We start from the raw sequence: 18,732 nt of genomic DNA on the forward strand, positions 1-18,732 counted from the left end.
TTTCCAAGGCAGTATCACTACAGAAGTAGATTGCCCAACCTTCCTTCCAAGGAGTGGCTGGTGGTTTGAACCCCAGCCTTCTGGTCAGCAGTCTTAGGCACTACGCCACCAGAGCTCCCATTAGTATGCTACAGTCAGTAAATAAAATAATTAAGTTAGCATAGAGTATGTTACCAAAACCAAACCCAACCCACTGCCACTGAGTTGATTCCAACTCATACTAACCCTATAGGACAGAGTAGAACTGCCTCATAGGGTTTCCAAGGCTTTCAACCTTTACAGAAGCAAACTGCCTCATCTTTCTCCTACAGAGTGGTTGATAGGTTCGAACTGCCGCCTTTCAGGTTAGCAGCCAAATACTTCAACTACCAGATGGAGGTAAATGCTGCTCAGAAAAATAAAGCATGGAGGGGGATAGGGAAAGCGGGGATGGGGCTCCATTTTCTATTGCACGAGCAGAGAATGCCCTACAGAGAAGGTGGCACATGAGCAAAGACCTGAAGGAGGGTGAGGAAGATTGTTCCAGGAAGAACAGCAAGAGACAGCCAGGATGTCCATGTGGCTGAAGTGGAATGACGAAGGAGAGAGGTCAGAGAGGCGATAGGAAGCCACGTCCTGGAGGGTCTTGTAGGCTATTAGGATCACTTTGGCCCTTACTCTTTTGGAGATGGGGAGCCATGGCCCAAGTTAAGCTTTGGAAAGAATCACTCCGGCTACCGAGTTTAGATTAGATTGTAGGAGTAATGGGGGCAAGAGCAAGGACACCAGGTAGGAAGCTATTGCAATAAGCTAGGTAAGCAACGTTTCCTACACTCCTAGGTGCAGGCATTCCCTGATTAGCAGGCTTCCTGACCCCAGCTGCCCTGACTTATCCTTGACTCTTAGATGCTTCAAATCAGAGACAGAGCTTGCCATGTGAGTCCAAAACTGAATTCTAAAACAAAGAGTATAGCAGAAGCTTGGAGGGAAGGGCCTAAAGGCCAAGGCAAACCAAGACCACCACCAAGGGGGTGGCCAGACTGTGCTACATGGAGTCACAGTGAAGAACATCATAATGAGAGCCATCCACATGAGGGCATGCTGTCTGCTTTCCGCATCCCCTCAATCGTACTTCGAATTTCCAGGCAAGGTGGCAAGTGCTATTATCTCTTTAGTTTTACAGATGAAGACACTGAATCAGGAAACACAGAGTCAATGTAGAAAAATTGTGTAGGGATCCTGACAAGCAGATTGTACCAACTGAAAGATGTAGTGAGGGGTAAACATCAGCTGTGAAAAATCACCCAAACTAAGGAAATTCCAGGCCAGGCCTGTGAAAATACTTCAGGGCTCAACAGACACTTCTCAGTTCCCAGCAATTAAAAATGCTAAGTCTGTGCATACGTGTTTAATTATAAACCCACTAGCAAACACTTAGTTCATTAAATGGATGTCCCCCTTAACACAACACACAACACAGAAAAGTGTCCAAACAAAATTTTATCTTCAATGCTTTAGGGACAATCTATTATGCTTGATCTCAGGGAGGGAGGAGGGAAGAGGACCTTTTGTTATCTACACTATATATTTTTCTGTAAGGTTTGAATTCATTTACAGTAAGCCCATAAACAAATTTCAATTAATTAATTAGTAACTAAGAATAATTGATTCATAGAAATTAACTAGATGCTAAGTGATAGGTTAAATTCACAAAGTTATTACATAGAAACCAGGTATTCAATAAATTTAATTAATTAATTAACAAATGAAATGAAATTAATTAAATTGATAAGCAAATACAGTAAACAATAATGAATTTAATTAATCGACAAATTGTACAAAAGAAAAAAACGCACTGAGGCACTAACCACTCAACCCTTGGCTGAACTTCTTTGAAAAGTGAAGATATAGAATAACGTGACTAACTGAACCCTGTTTTATCTGTATTGTGAACAAATATTTTCATATATCAGAGTTTTTTAAATATCAGCAAGGCCTAGCTTTTTAAATGAGAGGCAAGAAAGCTACTTAACAAAACTCTAGGAAGGTCCCTAAAGAAGGGTAAGTGGCTAGCTGTGTGCATTGATTTAAGGATGATCTTGTTCAGAATCAAAGTGGCCAAGACACACTTAGTTTTAGGTCCACTTAAAGAGCTTAGAGTTAAAAAAAAAAAAAAAAAAAAAAGCAGTTAGCACATGGCCCCTCTATTATTGTATGCTGCCATGGTGACTCTCAGAGTAGCAGGAAGGACTAAGTACTGTATTACATAGGCTAGAATTAATAGACACAAAGGGACATAGTTAAGGTGGAACAGTTGTCTCAGCTTGGAATTCCTTTGCCTTTTTAGTTGGGTTTTTTTTTTTTTTTTTTGCTGCCTTGATGTAAGCTAAATGCAACTTTGTTTCAAAATATCTGATGACAGATTTTTCCTAGTTCTGCTCTAGTCTTCTTTTTGACATACAAGTATAAACAGTTTCTGTTAACCAATTAAAACCACAAGATTTTTCCTAAGAATACTAAGAAAGTTCAAGAGTCATATTCAGAAAGACTTTTGAAAACTTCACTTACCACTGGATTTAATTTCTCGGACATAATTACTAGGGAACCAGCCTGTTCTCCCATTTAATGTGCCTTCCCACCAGCCACCTTCTTCAACTCGAGTGACGTAAATGATGTCCCCTTTACGCACTGACAGTTCGTCTTCATTGGTCTGCTTAAAGTTGAATCTTGCCTTTACAATCAGCTGGTGACTTCCGTTTTCCGTCATCTCCTAGAGAAACAAAAGCCACACCAGATTAAGTGCTCACCTATGTGAGACTAAACTCATTGCCGTCTAGCTGATCACAACTCATAGCGACCCCTCCTTGGGTTTCCAACGGGGTATCACTACGGAAGTAGATTGCCCCATCTTCCTTCTGAGGAGTGGCTGGTGGGTTTGAACCGCCAGCCTTCTGGTTAGCAGTCAAGTGCCTTAGGCACTATGCCACCAGAGCTCCCCACCTACGTGAGAGAGGGGTAGAAATCACATGAATTTAGGCAGAGAGGGGTGGCCAGGGATAAAACCCCAGGTCCACCTCAGCCCTGAATTTTTAACGTCAGGATTCATAGATAGGTCTCAGGGGGAACTACGTGCAAGTTTAGAGAATGTGTATTCAGAAGGGGTCATAGGTTTCATTTCCCTCTCCCCTCCCCCCAAAAATTATCTATTTATTTGAGCCAAGACACAAAGTAAAGTGATAAAATTTTCCACCATCACCCCTCTACCCAACACACACACACACAGGATCATATGACAAAGATGACGGACTAACTTGTGCTCATAAAATCTTCTTCCCACTGCCCAATTACTAAGACTATTTGTATTTGGGTAACATTAAGTCATATATAGGGAACTCTGGTGGTATAGTGCCTAAGGCATTTAACTGCTAACCAGAAGTCTGGCAGTTCAAATCCACCAGCCACTCCACAGAAGAAAGACTGGGCAATCTACTTCTGTAGAGATACTGCCTAGGAAACCCAAGGAGGGGTGGCTATGACTCGCAATGGACTGCACGGCAGTGAGTTTAAGTCGTATACAAAGATCAAATATCCCACAGTTATCTAAGTCAGGAGTTCGTAACTGGTCAACCAGGAATTGGGCTTAATTTTTTGAGGGCCACAGACTTCACTGAAAAGTCAATGAACAGAAAGGATTTTTGTCCAAGACAATGTCCACGAGGACGTACACATAAGATTTTGCATACACTTTGAGAAGGTCGAAGAGCTATAGTGACATCAGCTTCTCAGAGGGATCTAAGGACTCACAGAGGCTAAGAACCATTCATCTAAGTGATTGGAAAGGACTGGCTCACTTTGGCTTACAGAGAGTGAGTGGCTTTTGACAAGAATCAAAAGTCTCACCCAAACAGCAGCAGATGGGGTATTTCCCCCAAAATAAAAGCTCCTTATAAGACCAAACACACAGCTATCTGGGCAATCCCAATATCGGAGCTCATCATAGGCTGATATTTGAAATTGGGTCTTGCTCAACAGGAATCCAAAGAGAAAAGTAATGATAACAATAATGATGGTACTCTATTATGTGCCAGGCACTACTTAATTTTCCTTAAAAAAAAAAAAAACAGCAACAAAGCAGGTGCTGTGGAGTCGATTCTGATTCATGGTGACCCCATGTGTGTCAGGGTCGAAGTGTGTGCTATGAGGGTTTCCGATGACTGACTAGCCCAGCCTTTCCTCCAAGGTGCCTCTGGATGGACTCGAACCTCCAACCTTGAGGTTAGCAGCCAAGCAATGTTAACCATTTGCACCCAGAGACACATTAATGAACCCAAGGGTATCATAAAGAACAGCCAACTGCCATCAGGAAGTGGTCATAAAGATGCTTCCATCTGCACAGCATTTTCAGTTAAATGACTTGCCCAATACTAGTAAGGGACAGAGCTGGATCTTCAACCCTATCTTCTGCCTCTCCCCTCCCCTCAACGCCTTTGTTCTGATCAGGCCATTCAGAATCGGTGCTAGGGTTAAAATTAGCTTTGTCTGTGACACCCAAAACAAACAGAAAGGCTATCTCACCCCATATGGAGATGCAACTGGAATCCTGATCTAATTTTACAGATTTTAAAACAGGCCAAGGGAACTGGGGACTCTACTTACCACTGCCTTGGACTGCCTTTGCAGCCCTGGAGCTGTGCTAGAAACTGCTCCCTGTGGGTTTGTCTGAGAACTATTAGCAGCACTAAGAGAAGAGGAACGTCCACATGGTCTTTCTGAGAGCTGATCTGTGAAAAGACGAAAATGCATGGTGAAGGGAGCCATTCATGTTAGAAAAACACCTACCACACAACAGTACCTTTCACGGGACATTATCAAAGGCAACCTGGCCGTCGTGCTAACTGATAGCGTTATGAACATACCAAATGGATTTCATCCCACCCTCCCATCTGGTGGCCAACTTCTTTCTGAACCTTACTGGCCATTGCTCTCCAGTAGAATGAAAAACAGCGACAGAACCACATTTTCTCTTAACCCATTTCCCTACAACTCTTCCGTCCTGAACCAGTTGCAACAATATGCCCTGTCATCCAAGGCAGAACTATATTGGGTACCAAACAGCTGTTTGTGGCTTTTATTACTTCAAAATATTTCAAATTTCTCTCTTTGCGTTTTGCTCTATAACTGTTACTCACATATAACACATTTGTGTGGTACATACAATGTAAAATCCCCCCTGGGCCTGGGGTGTGTGTGTGTGTGTGTGTGTGTGTGTGTGTGTGTAGGGGGACTAGAGAGTGAGAATGATAGAGTGTGTGTCTAGGAAAGATACAATCTTGATACTAGAATCATTTTTTGAAATCAAACTCATGAGTCTTCTCTTCCTTCAAACCTTGTGGAATCTGATCAGGCCAGAGCTGAGCTGGGTGCTTCCATATGCTGAAAGTACACTGAAGAGAGGAGCTGGCTTCTTGACAAATTCAAATGAGGGTTCTTTCCCCCTCCATTTATTTTTAAAAGATATAAACTGCAAAAGTCTAAAGCCCAAACATTCCCTAGGCGACAAGCTCAGTATCCAAGTAATTTCCTTGATGCTGTGGGTTTTAACTTTCACTTCCTTGTATTTTTATAAATATCTGTGGCAAGAGAAGAGACTGTAAAACTTGCTGGAGAGTTTGGCAAAGGAACGTATAATTTGTGTGGCATAATGTTAGAATTATACGATCCTCCCTGCCCAGATCTGGATAGTTGTCATGTGTGTTAAATATAGTTACTTGAATTAGCTGTGCTTTCTGCTCTACGCCTTGCAGTAGCTCGAAAGCATTTTTTCCCCAAAAATGGCAAAAGAACAACCTCAGAAGAGTATTTTTACATTTATTGTTATTATATACAGCTCTTTTGACTCAACGTCTAATGACGTGATAGATTCCTAGATGCTCCAGCCTCTTTGGCACTTGATTATATTGTCAGCTCTTGTTCTCTAATTGTTTCACGTGGCTAAGTTGAGTCTCCCTAAATAGACTGTCATTTTCTCGAGGGCGGGACCACATCTTACACTTCCTTTGTAGCACCTGGCAGTGCAGGGAATGATGGTTGCTGACTCTCCACACCACCAATCTGAGCAGGGATCTCCTGGGTTGGGTATCAGGGCTTTGGAGTCCACTGAAGGTACGTCTGAATTCCTTTTCTGTGACTTACTCTCTAGTTGGGCATCTTGGGGCATGAGTTTCCTTACCTGTAATATGGACTGAATAATAATAAACAAGATAATACTGAATCTTGTTTCAAAGATTCAGTGAGACCACCCATGGCCCTGAGGACAGCCTCTAGCCGTGGAAAAGGGCTCAAAGCATTCAAAAAATTGTGTTGCAGATACAATACGTATAACAAAGCCCTTGACATTTTGACCGATTTTAAGTGTACAATCCAGTAGCATAAATTGCATTTACCATGTTGTACCAACATCGCCACTACCCATTTCCAAACATTTTCACCATCTCAAACAGAAAGTGAGTACCCCTTAAGTGATAACTCCCATTCCCTCCTGCTCTCAGCCCCTGGTAATCCTCAATAAACATTTGACTCTGCATTTGCCTATTCTAGATCATTCATATAAGCGGGATTCTATACAATTTGTCCTTTTGTGTCTGACTTATTTCACTCAGCAAAGTGTTTTCAAGGTTCATCCATGTTGTAGCATGTGTCAGAACTTCACTTCTCTTTATGGCTGAGCAATATTCCATTGTATGTACAGAACACATTTTATTTATCTGTTCATCTGCTGATGGACACTTGGGTTATTTCACAAGGCTCACACCATTTTAACTCCGATTCCTACCACCCAGCTATGAGGAAGATACTGTATCAGAGAAGGAGTGGAGTTACATTCCTAGTTTATCATCATGCCTGCATTCACTAGAATTTATATCTCTTATCTCCAAGCTAGTGGGTGTGAAAAATGTAAACAACAGATCCTCTTTTCATTCACTTCCAATGCAAAGCTCCTAAGGAGTCCTTTTATACGGACGAATTCATTGCCATTGAGTCAATTCCAACTCATACAGAGTGATTCATACATAGGACTGGGCAGAACTGCCCCATAGGGTTTCCAACACTGTAAATCATTACAGAAGCAGAGTGTCTCATTTTTCCCCCATGGAGCAGGTGGTGGGTTCAAACTACCAATCTTACAGTTAGCACTCAAGCACTTAACCACTGTGCAACCAGAAAACTATGAGAAAAATGTGTTGTCTCTAAGTGCAGAAGGGGAAGTAGTGGCTGTATTTTGTAAACTTTATGAAAAGGGGAACTGGTCTTTTCCTTTATATTTTCTGTCCTGTTATAGTCATTTGGCTATTCAGTTGTTTTGAATGTAATATTTTCTTTGTTCTTATCACTATGTTAAGGGCATTAGAATGACACATGTGGTAAACCCACTGCTGTCGAGTCAATTCTGACTCATAGCGACCCTACGGAACAGAATAGAACTGCCCTATAGGATTTCCAAGGCTGTAATCTTTACAGAAGCAGACTGCCACATCTTTCTCCCATGACATCTGTGGTACATATGTTTAAATCCAAAGCCATAAAAAATTAAAGCATTTGATACCCATTGGAGTTTATATGGGTGGAAGGGGGAAATTTTCCAGCAATTGAACAATCCTCATCAGGGTTGGCTCCTAGGGTAATCAGAAACACATGGATCCAAAAATGGCACCCAGAACTCATAAATGACAAGCCTCTGCTTACCTTCTGTTGCTTTGTTGACAGCTAAAAGAGTGTTCAAAACCTTGGAGAAATTGACCCCTGAATAAAGGTCCTCAGCATCAAATACCTGCGAGAAAACAAAATTGAAGCTGTGAGACACTGTACGTATTCAACTCAACCAACACAAGTATCAAAAGGCCACTTCCTCCCGCTCTCAGGAGAAAAACATGTAAAAGCCAAGACGCGAACCTCTGTATACCTCTGGGACAAATGAAAGCGGCAGCTGAACCGCCTAATGACATGTGGCGGGCCATCAGTGAGTCAGAGAGAAGCAGTAATGGGAAATGAAAGCCAAGCAAAGAACATGGCGCCCACCAGGAAATGCACAGTGCAGACTCAGACCCACTCTTTCGGACCCAGATATATCAACACGCGCAGGCCCATTACAGAAAACACATGTGCATGGATTAAAGGTACGCTTGGCACCTGCAGAATGTACACTGTGCACACATAAGCAGGTGGAGCCTTTTGGACAATTGTGCCTTCCTCTCGGCTCTTTCCTCCCCATTGCCACCCAGTGGATCCCAACTACCTGGGATCCCAACTCCATGTTGCCCAGATTTGGGGCCTATGTCTGGCTTTTGCTCCCAGCCTGTTCCTGGTTTCCGCTGCTTCCCCTTGCTCCTCTCAGCTGATCTTCATGGATTGGAACCCTTTACTGCTTGAGCCTATGGATTCTTCGTAGCTTTAAGTGACTTCTCTGGATAAGACTTCTGGTCTTCCTGATAGTACTCAACTCTAAGCATCAAAACGCTACATAAATACTTTTCACTTGGCTGCTTTCAACCATCATTCTGAATGCTACTGTCCCTAGTGAAGAGACCAATCAGTTGTTTTGAATACCATTTAATTGCTAATGTTAACATCCACTGAGTGTGTTAAAATGAATTGGGACTTCTAATCTCGAATACATGCAATTGAGACCGGAAGCGCTCCCAAGCACAGGCACAATCTGTTTACTGCCGTCAACAATGTCCATGTGCGAGTCTATAGGTAACCAGATGCCCACCTTCTGGATGTTCCATTTAAAAACATTTCCTCCAGGATGTCTGCAGATCTCTTGAAGAAAACAGATTGTGTGATTTTTCCCCAAATGCGGCCATGGGAATAAAAAGTACCTTTATATGAGGGACATAACTGCAATGGGCCTAAGATTTTCAAGGATCTGTCTTTGTAGTTAGATACAGCCATTTGTTCCATTTCAAATCTGCATATTTTCTGGGTGCCACATCCAGACAAATTTTTATCTTTTTTGGGTACATATTCCTGAAGACCTAAATATGTCTAGGATGAAAATATATAATATTCAAATTTTCCCCAAATTTGCAAGGTCAATAAAGATAATACATGTTAAGAATGTGAACCTTCACAAGTCTGCCTAGTCTGGGATTCACAGATCTACTATTCGTTTAATCAATGAATGCTTTGCCTTCAAATTTACAAAGACTGAAGAACCCAAATGCATGTACAACTCGAGATGCTAATATATTTTTAATAAAGGGGTAATGTTGGTATTACTGAAGACTTACATGATACTATGATCCACATATGTTTCTGATTTATACTGTAGTATAAACTTCAGAGTTTTCCAGGAAAAAGAAGATGACAAGAGTTGTTTGCCAAAGCCTATGTGAACAAGATGCAGTCGACCATGAGGACAGTGTCCAGTATTCCAGGAGATTCCGGACTTACTGACTCTCCCTTAGAACACTGGTCAAGCCAGAAAGTGTTAATGACATGCAAGCTCAAATGGTAGAAAAGCAAAAAATAGCTTCTTTTTTAGCCCATAATTCTTAATGGGAGTGGGAATATGTGTGTGCATGTGGACATGTGTGTTGAGTGGCTGTGGTAGAGATGTTGTTGTTGTTGTTATGTGCCGTCGAGTCGGCCCCGACTCATAGCGACCCCTCCTTGGGTTTCCGAGGCAGTATCACTACGGAAGTAGGATTGCCCAACCTTCCTTCCGAGGAGTGGCTGGTGGGTTTGGACCACCAGCCTTCTGGTTAGCAGTCAAGTGCTTTAGCCACTATGCTACCAGAGCTCCCGTGGTAGAGATGGGTAGAGTCTAAACCAATATGCAGAAGTCAATACTAGCAGAGTGAGGCCTGAGAATAACAGCTGGGATTAAATCCTCCCCCCTTCCATTTTCTGTTGTTGCTTATCCAGGTTAACTAACCATCTATAGGTGGCAACACTGGTATTATTAACTTGTTTCGGGTACTTGACTGAATTTGAGGATAAACTGATCAGAAAATGAAACATGCACCAACAAGGGTCATTGCATCTGCTAGAGGCAAGTTGCCTGGGACTGTACAGCTCCCTTTTGAGAAGACCCCAATACACTACAGTTTACCCATTGACCCCGGTCTTTTCACTGCAAGTCTATTCTGTAGCACTAGGAATTACGCAAGAAGTTGGAAGAGGCCTCTAGGGACTAGCCGAGAAGGCAGTGCCTGAGGATTTTGACTACAGAGCAATTAGAAGATTAGATATAACCACCAATGCCCTCTACTGCACCACCTTCCCAAGCCCCACATAGAATTGGTTGTTGTTGTTGTTGTTGTTATGTGCCGTGAAGTCGGATCCAACTCATAGCGACCCCTCCTTGGTTTTCCGAGGCAGTATCAGTATGGAAGTAGATTACCCAACCTTCCTTCCGAGGAATGGCTGGTGGGTTTGAACTACCAGTCTCCTGGTTAGCAGTCAAGTGCCTTAGGCATCATGCTACCAGAGCTCCTCCACATAAAATAAGATTGGAAACTCCACCCCACACCTTTCTTCCATGCATTTAAGATTGGTTCCTTACTAAAATGGAAATATTATTTGGAGGAAAGCTAACTAACACCTTCAGCAGTTATCAGTCATTTATACCTTAGTGGAAATGAGAGGTATGAGAGTACATTTAAAGATGATGATGTGGAGAGAGCACAAGGGCACTGGGGCCCAACTGGGAAAGAGCAAAGGACAATCCCTCAATGTGCAGAGGGTGGGAAGAGAACAAGGGAAAATTAGATTACAGTAGAAGCCATTTTCCTAGGACTAACCCCACTCACTCATACATACAAAATGGAGAACGGGTGCCCATTTCCCTTTGCAAAGCACTGACCTGTTAAAGGGTAATGCAAATTCACACGTAGCTACAGTATGTAATTTTCCAATACACAGTCATGATGATAGGCATCTCTAGTGCCTTGTGCAAGTCTCATAACCCTGTTTCGTGTCTCTGGTATGTGACTTGAGTCCCAGATTAGCTGCACTTTCTTTGTACTTATTTTGGTCCGGAGGTAGATGGTATGGAAATGAGCTGGCTAGTTCCAGTTGGATCTGTGAATGCCAGATGAACAGCAGGGTTCCCTCCCTCCATTCATCCTATCACTACTGTGACACAGACAAGAAAGAAAGGACGGGCTTCTTAGATTACTCCTAGATGGTTTCACAGTAACACTCCTGTTCAAGTACAACAACAATGAAAACATCTACTCTATCCTGGGTAAGCAATAAGACTTAATATGAGTTCTACTTTTGTCCTATAGGGTTGCTACGAGTCAGAATCAACTTGACGGTAACGCGTTTGTTCTTTTATATGTACAGGCATACCTCGAAGATATTGCAGGTTTGGGTCCAAACTACAGCAATAAAATGAAGATTGCAATAAAGTGAGTCATGAATTTTTGGTTTCCCAGTGCATATAAATGTTTTAATAAGAGATTAAACTTGATTTCAATTTTTTTTTATGTACAAGCATACCTCATTTTATTGTACTTTGCTTTATTGTACTTTACTGATATTAATATATATTTTTTTTTTTTTTTACAAAATGAAGGTTTATGGCAACCCAACATCAAGGGTGACTATTGGCATCATTTTTCTAACATCACGTTCTCACTTTGTGTCTCTGTGTCACATTTTGGTAATTCTCACAATATTTCAAACTTTTTCATCACATACATTTATACTACAGTATAGTGTTGAACTGCCCCATAGGGTTTTCAAGGCTGTAACCTTTATGGAAGCCGACCTTCACATCTTTCTCCCACAGAGTAGCTGGTGGGTTTGAGCCACTAACCTTTCAGTTAGCAGTCAAGCACTTAACCACTGCACCAGCAGAGCTGCACATATAGCCAGCCTAAAACCCAACAGCACATCATCAGATGAAATCAGACGAGACAATTTTAAAATGTTTCCCCACAATGACAGCAAAATCTATCCTCCATCCACTAAATACCAGGTGTTGATTCTGCATTGTTGGGGGATCTGCCAGTAAAAACTGCCAGAAGTTAATATTTGTCTGGCTTTACAAATAGATCCTTTTGGAGTAGTTCTCAATTCCAACATGTATACTGTTTTATGACACTTTCCCTAAGCTGACAAAAGGAAGGAAGAATGATGAAAAAACCTCCCCCCAGTACCGTGCTCCATTCATTCCTTCACCAATCTTAATAAGGATAGCTACTGCTTTACTGAGCCCTAGATGTACCTGAGAAGGAGCTCTCGTGGCACAGTGCTTAAGGTATTAGACTGCTAACCATAAGGTTATTGGTTCAAAGCCACCAGCCGATCATGGAAGGAAGATGGGGCGATTTACTTCTGTAAAGATTTACTGCCTCAGAAACCCAAAGAGGGTCGCTATGAGTAGGAATCAACTCAATGGCAGTGAGTTTGGTTTGACTTTTTACATGTACCTGGCCTCATCGGGCTTGACTCTTGATAATTAGATTGATAGACAGACAGACAGACAGACAGATAGATAGATAAAATCATACCAAACCAAACCCATTGTCATCTATTCAATTTCAACTCATAGTGATCCTATAAGACAGAGTAGAACTGCCCCATAGGGTTTCCAAGGCTGTATATCTTTATGGAAGCAGACTGCCTCATCTTTCTCCCATGGAGTGCCTCATGGGTTCGAACCACCAACCTTTTCGTTAGCAGCCTAATGTTTTAACCACATCACCAGTAGCAGTCTTTTTAGAGATAGACAAATGATAGATTAGATACAAATGTGGGTGTGAATATGGAATATGGATATATTCATTGCATTTGGTGCTTCCAGCAACCCTATGATATGGGTGTAATTATTTCCCTATTTTGCACATCAGTAAACTAAGATTCATAGCAACCCTATAGGACGGAGTACAACTGTCCCATAACATTTCCAAGATTGTAAAATCTTTATGGAAGTAGACTGCCACAACTTTCTCCTGCGGAGCAGCTGGGGGCTTCTAACCACCAATCTTTCACTGAGCAGCCAAACGCTTAACCACTGCGCCACCAAAGCTCCTCAAGAATGTGATAGAACCAATAAAAGTACACACAAGAAAGTGCTCTGAGGGACACTGTAGCCCTGCATGCATACTTTATGTTTCCATGACACATAAAAAGAGTGAGAAAGAAATCCGTGGGTTTATACACAGAAAGAAACTGTCAATACAAGCAGTATCTGTAGCATGTGCAGCCAGCTTGTTACCACCTCTAAGATGACTAATCCAATTCATGGCAGCCAAGGAGAAAGCCCATAGGAAAAGACTGTCTCTGCAGAAGCCTTGTCTAATACCTGTGCTGTCCTTCCCATTCCAAGGGGTAGCCCTGTCTTAGCAGGCACCTGGCCATGTTTGCCAGCAGCAGGGAAGGGCTGCACTGAGCGACTCCTATTTGTTCATCTGGTTCCACCTTGTGAGCCACAGTCCATATTTGTGAGGCACTGGTTACCTGGGCTCTGGTGCTGTAGTGCCTAAAGCATTTGACTGCTAACCAAAAGGCTGGCATTTCAAACCCACCAGCCACTCCTCGGAAGGAAGGTTGGGCAATCTACTTCCATAGTGATACCGCTTCGGAAACCCAAGGAGGGGTCACTATGAGTTGGATCCGACTCAACAGCAGTGTGTTTGGTTTGGTTACCTGGGGGTCTAGCCTGTGGTTACAGGATAAGGCCAAACGGTCTGGGCCACATGCAATGCCATTCAGCTCCCAGTCTTCCTTGGCTTCACGCTCTAATCATCTGAGTTAAGCAGTCACAGCCTGTCATGGATCCAACTGTGTCCCCCAAATATATATGTCAACTTGGCTAAGCCATGATTCCCAGTATTGTATGATTGCACTCCATTTGGTGATAGGTTGTAAATCCTAACCTCTACTTGTGCCTAATGAGGCAGGATGAGATTACATTAAGGAGGATTAGGTTATGTTTGTTATATTAATAAAGCAAGGTGGGGGTGGGATGCATAATCCTCACCTAAGTCGCCATCCTTACTTAGGTCCCAGCCCTAATCAGATGTAAGGAGAGTTTCCCTAGGATGTGGCCTGCATCACCTTTTATCTTACAAGAGGTAGAAGGAAAGAGAAGTGAACAGAGAAGGAAGGACCTCAGTACTACCAAGAAAGAAGAGCCAGGAGTGGAGTGCTTGCTTTGGATCTCCAAGGAACACCAGGCCCACAGATGTTAAAGGAGGACAAGGACCTTCTCCCAGAACTGACAGAGAAAGAAAGCCTTCCCCAGAGCTGGCACCCTGAATTTGTACTTCTAGCCTCCTAAACTGTGAGAGAATAAATTCGTTGAAGCCATCGACCTGTGGTGTTTCTGCTACAGCACCGCTAGAGAACTAAGATGCAGCCCCAGCCACATCCTGGTTAAGAGAAGAAGCCATATCCTATGCTAGTTCAGAACTAAACAATTTCATGTAGGTAATTAATATCTCTAAAGTAATATGGCTTCAGTACCAACCAACCAACTTTTGTTTCAAGCTAACTTCGGGGTCAGGATGAACATAATAGGCTCCTTCACTCAACTGCTATGAAAGCCACAAAATCTAATCAACTGAAGAGCAAGTGATTTGGTGGGGCCACCCAGACAGAGCTTCCCAAACTCAGGCCCCTTCAAAAAAAGATTCGAAATATTTCAAGACCATCCCAACTCCCCCTCCCTTTCTTTGCTAATGGTCTTATTAAACAGAGTCTCAAATTGACTTAGCTCATCTTGAATCACATTCTCTCGTTCTCACAGCTGAGCATCCTGTCTCTGCTAACCCCTGAACTTTGGAGGAAATATCATTACCAGTGCGACAGAGCAAGCAAATTTGAGCTGCTTAGTCATATGTCACTGAGTGGCACCGCTCCTGGCTCTGTGAGCGCGACCTGGGATGCTTCCACATAGCTCCTACTAAAAGTAATCACAAAGTCAGCAACAAATAAGGCTCTTAGCTCAGAAATTGGACTCAATTACCCATTGGTATTCCACTTACTAGAGTGCAGTGGATGGCATTTGTGCCCTGCCTGGTATTAAATAATAACTTCTAATTTGATATGGAGCAAATGTAAGAGAGTGAAACCTCCTCTCTGCTCCACCCTTATTTCCTCCCTTCCTCTCCATTCCAGCAGTTTTGGGAACAAGAGACAACTCATGCACATAGCTGCAATGATATATGGTGTGTTGAAAAGAGTACCTGTGTATGGTTAAGTGCTTGTCTGTTAGCCAAAAAGGTCAGTGGTTCAAACCCACCCACAAGCCACTCCATGGGAGAAAAATGGGACAGTCCACTTCTGTAAAGATTACCAAAAATAAAACCAAACTCACTGCCATAGAGTTGATTCTGACTCATAGCAACTCTTCAGGACAGATTACAACTACCCCATAGGGTTTCCAGGGCTGTAAATATTTACAGAAGCAGACTGCTACATCTTTCTCCTTCAGACCAGTTGGTGAGTGGAGCACTTAACCACTATGCCACCAGGGCTCCTCTGCAAAGACTGCAGCCTAGGAAACCTTATAGGCAGTTCTACCTGTGCCAAAGGGTCACTAGAGTCAGAATCAACTTGACAGCAACGGGTTTAGTTTAGTCCGAGTGAAGGTCAGAAGATCTTGACTCCAATCCCAGCTCTGTTCCTGCTGCAGTTACACTGATCTTTGGCCTTCAGAAAGCAATACCATATGTCTGCAGCCCATTTCCCCCCTGGAAGGTGAGAACCATTTTTGACCAAAGGCGTGCAGTCAGAGGCCTCTCATAGGCAGCGTGTCTGGGTCTCCATGGTTCAGGATCTATCTTCAGTTTTCCAGGTTCTTAGAAATGGACTCACACTAAGCATGCTCACAAAAGGCCAATGCACAAACCAAATGCTGGCTTAGGAATTTTTCCTAAAAGAATAAACCACGAAGAGGACTGGATACTCGCATTTCTGGATAGAGCACACCCTCCCAACAGAGAAACCTACATAGTAAGCCAAAATATAATTAGAAATTTGCTTTACAGCATAGAAACAAAATAAAGGGAGTGTGGGGTACCACAGACTAACGTGATCGTTGTTGTTGTTGTTGGGTGCCCTCGAGTCAATTTTGACTCATAGTGACTTCTTGTGACAGAGTAGAAACTGCCCCAAAAGGTTTTCTAGGCTATAATCTGTATGGGAACAGATTGCCAGGTCTCTGCTCCCGCAGTGAGTTCGAACCACTGACCTTTCGACTAGCAGCCAATTGCTTAATCATTGCACCACCATTTTAAAGTTGATTTTTCAACCTGTCATTTTCTAAAGCTTAACCTCTTTGTAAATGCTGGCTGCAGCTTGCTGCCACTGTGTAGTGGGATTTGGATTGTGAGTCTGGACAGCTTTAACCATCTATGCTCTTCTGTCCCTTTGAATTTACTGAGAGTCATTTTGCATGACAGCTCTGGGCTCCTATATTCCTTGGACATAGTAGAACCCAGAGCCGGGAAGTTTAGCATCTCAGAACTTCTGGTGTTAGCAGCAAAGATCCCAGCACAATTCCTCACTGCTCTCTCCTCATTTTAAAGGCATCAACTCCATTCCCTGCCCGCCTCCAGCATCACCTTATGACCTCCATTCTTCTCTGTTAGCACTCCTTTGTGTGGGGGGGGATCAAATGCAGGAGGCTTAGAACCAGCTGCCTCACAGCCAGCCAGCCTTTGTGGCCTGCCCCCCACTCTCCTCCCATGCTACTCTCACCATAGCCTCTGCAGGAGCCACACTGGCTGCCAGTTGTGAGAGGTGGGAGTGGACTGGTATTGCCTCAGCTGCTGGAGTGGCTGTGTGCCAGCCTGGGGGTGTCCCCCCCACCACCATCACCATCACCCCTGCAGAGAAGGGGACTGTATTCCTAGTCAAAAACCAAAACCCAAACCCATTGCAGTCGAGTCAATTCTGACTCAATAGTGACCCTATAGGACTGAGTAGAACTGCCCATGGGGTTTCCAAGGCTGCAAATCTTTATGGAAGCAGGTTGACTCATTTTTCTTCTGTGGAGCTGCTGATGGGTTCAAACTGCCAACCTTTCAGTTAGCAGTCCAGTGTTTAACCAATGTGCCACCAGGGCTCCATTACAGCTATGGGAAAATGTCTTTGGTGTTCTTAAACATTTGGAGAATAATCTGTTTTTAAACTGAAGAATGCCTGGATGTTCGATCCCCAACCAATGTCCAACGTCCATTATGCTTTTTCCTTGTCCTTTCATAGAAACTATGAACAAATGCCCTACACTCTGAGTATTATTTATTTTCGAAGTCTCCATGATGAGACAATCAAGCTATCTATATGAAGACTATGAGAATAGCCTTAGAAATGTTGAAAATTGATAACTTGTAGCCATGTGGCAGTCCAAGCAGTTAGGGAAGAGACTCGCCTGTGTGGAGACAGAGCTCGGGCAGCCCCTCACTTCCTACGTGCCTACTAGGATGTAGCGCTGTAGCCCAGAAGCACTGTTAATTCCATGTACAGGAGAGAGGAGTATTAAATGAGCTCCACACAAACATGAGGGAGTGCCAACCTGAGGTAATCTTTAAACCTTAAACCAAAAATATCCTCTGAAATCTTCTTAAAACTAAATAATAGCCCAGCTTACCGAGTGAAAAGCGGCCTTGAGCATTAGGCTCTTTTCAGATCTACATTCTATGGGGTCAAAAGGACAACGACAACTAGAAAGATTAGAAGCTTCGAGGGCAGTGAGCTGATGGTCACGGGGGAGAAGACTCAGGGAAGGAGGGTGAGAATGGTTGCACAACCCAGAGAATGTCATCAATGTCACTAACGTGTAATGTCACTAAGTTGCCTTCACTTTCAACTGTGCCAGAGATTGGTTAAAAGTATCCAAAGTGAATAAGTCTACAAGATTGTAAACAGGGAACCAGAGACATCAATTGACAAATGAGGACAATACAAACCAAAAAGAGGGGGAAAAAACTGTGTCATTACAGGACTTCTAGATGGTAGGGAAGTCAAGACAACTACAAGCTAGAATGGACTGTTCTAAACTCAGGGAGAAAATTATAAATCATAGGGTAGCCTCAAAGAAAACTGATAAACCTTCACATGAAAAGAAAAAAGAGGACCAGCACAAATATTCAGCAAATACTAAAACAATAGCAACAAAGGAAGTGATAACATGATTCATAAACAAAACGAACTCAGCATAGAAAATTATATGGAACAAAGAAATCGACACTACAAAAAAGCACATAACAAAAATGACAGCAACAAATTCATATTTGCCAAAAATTACATATCTGGCAAGGGACTTATCTCTAAGATTTATAGAAAACTCCAATGCCTCAACAGCAAAGGAATTAACAATCCAATTGAAAAATGGGCTGAAGACATGAATAGACACTTCACCAGGGAGGATATTCAGGTGGCCAGCTAATGCATGAAGAGATGCTCATGATCATTGGCCATCAGAGGGATGCAAGTCAAAACAAAAGTAAAATACTGTCTCATCCCAGCACGGATGGCAAGATTCAACGAGACAGAAAATAACAAATGCTGGCAGGGATGTGGAGAGACTGGGACTCTCATACACTGCTGGTGGGACTGTGAAGTGATATAACCACTGTGGAAAGCAGTATGGTGATTCCTTAGAAAGCTGGCATTGGAGATACCATCTGACCCAGCAATCCCATTACTAGATATATATCCTCGATGGGTGAGAGCTAGGACAGGAACAGATACATGCACACTCATGTTCATCGCAGCATTATTTACAATAGC

General features: G+C 42.8%; 1 protein-coding gene across 1 annotated transcript in view; it reads right to left on the bottom strand.

The window, feature by feature from the left end:
* Positions 1-18,732, bottom strand: part of ARHGEF6 (Rac/Cdc42 guanine nucleotide exchange factor 6) — a 122,072-nt gene that overhangs the window by 77,075 nt on the left and 26,265 nt on the right. The window contains exons 3-5 of the mRNA XM_007956006.2: positions 7,723-7,807; positions 4,636-4,760; positions 2,548-2,749 (exon numbers count right to left, since the gene is read on the bottom strand). Of these exons, the coding sequence (XP_007954197.1) occupies positions 2,548-2,749; positions 4,636-4,760; positions 7,723-7,807 (412 nt within the window). The remainder of the gene's footprint in view (positions 1-2,547; positions 2,750-4,635; positions 4,761-7,722; positions 7,808-18,732) is intronic.

This window comes from Orycteropus afer, unplaced genomic scaffold, assembly GCF_000298275.1.
Source record: "Orycteropus afer afer isolate SDZICR_OR568_19922 unplaced genomic scaffold, OryAfe1.0 scaffold00571, whole genome shotgun sequence".
Lineage (NCBI taxonomy): Eukaryota > Metazoa > Chordata > Mammalia > Tubulidentata > Orycteropodidae > Orycteropus > Orycteropus afer.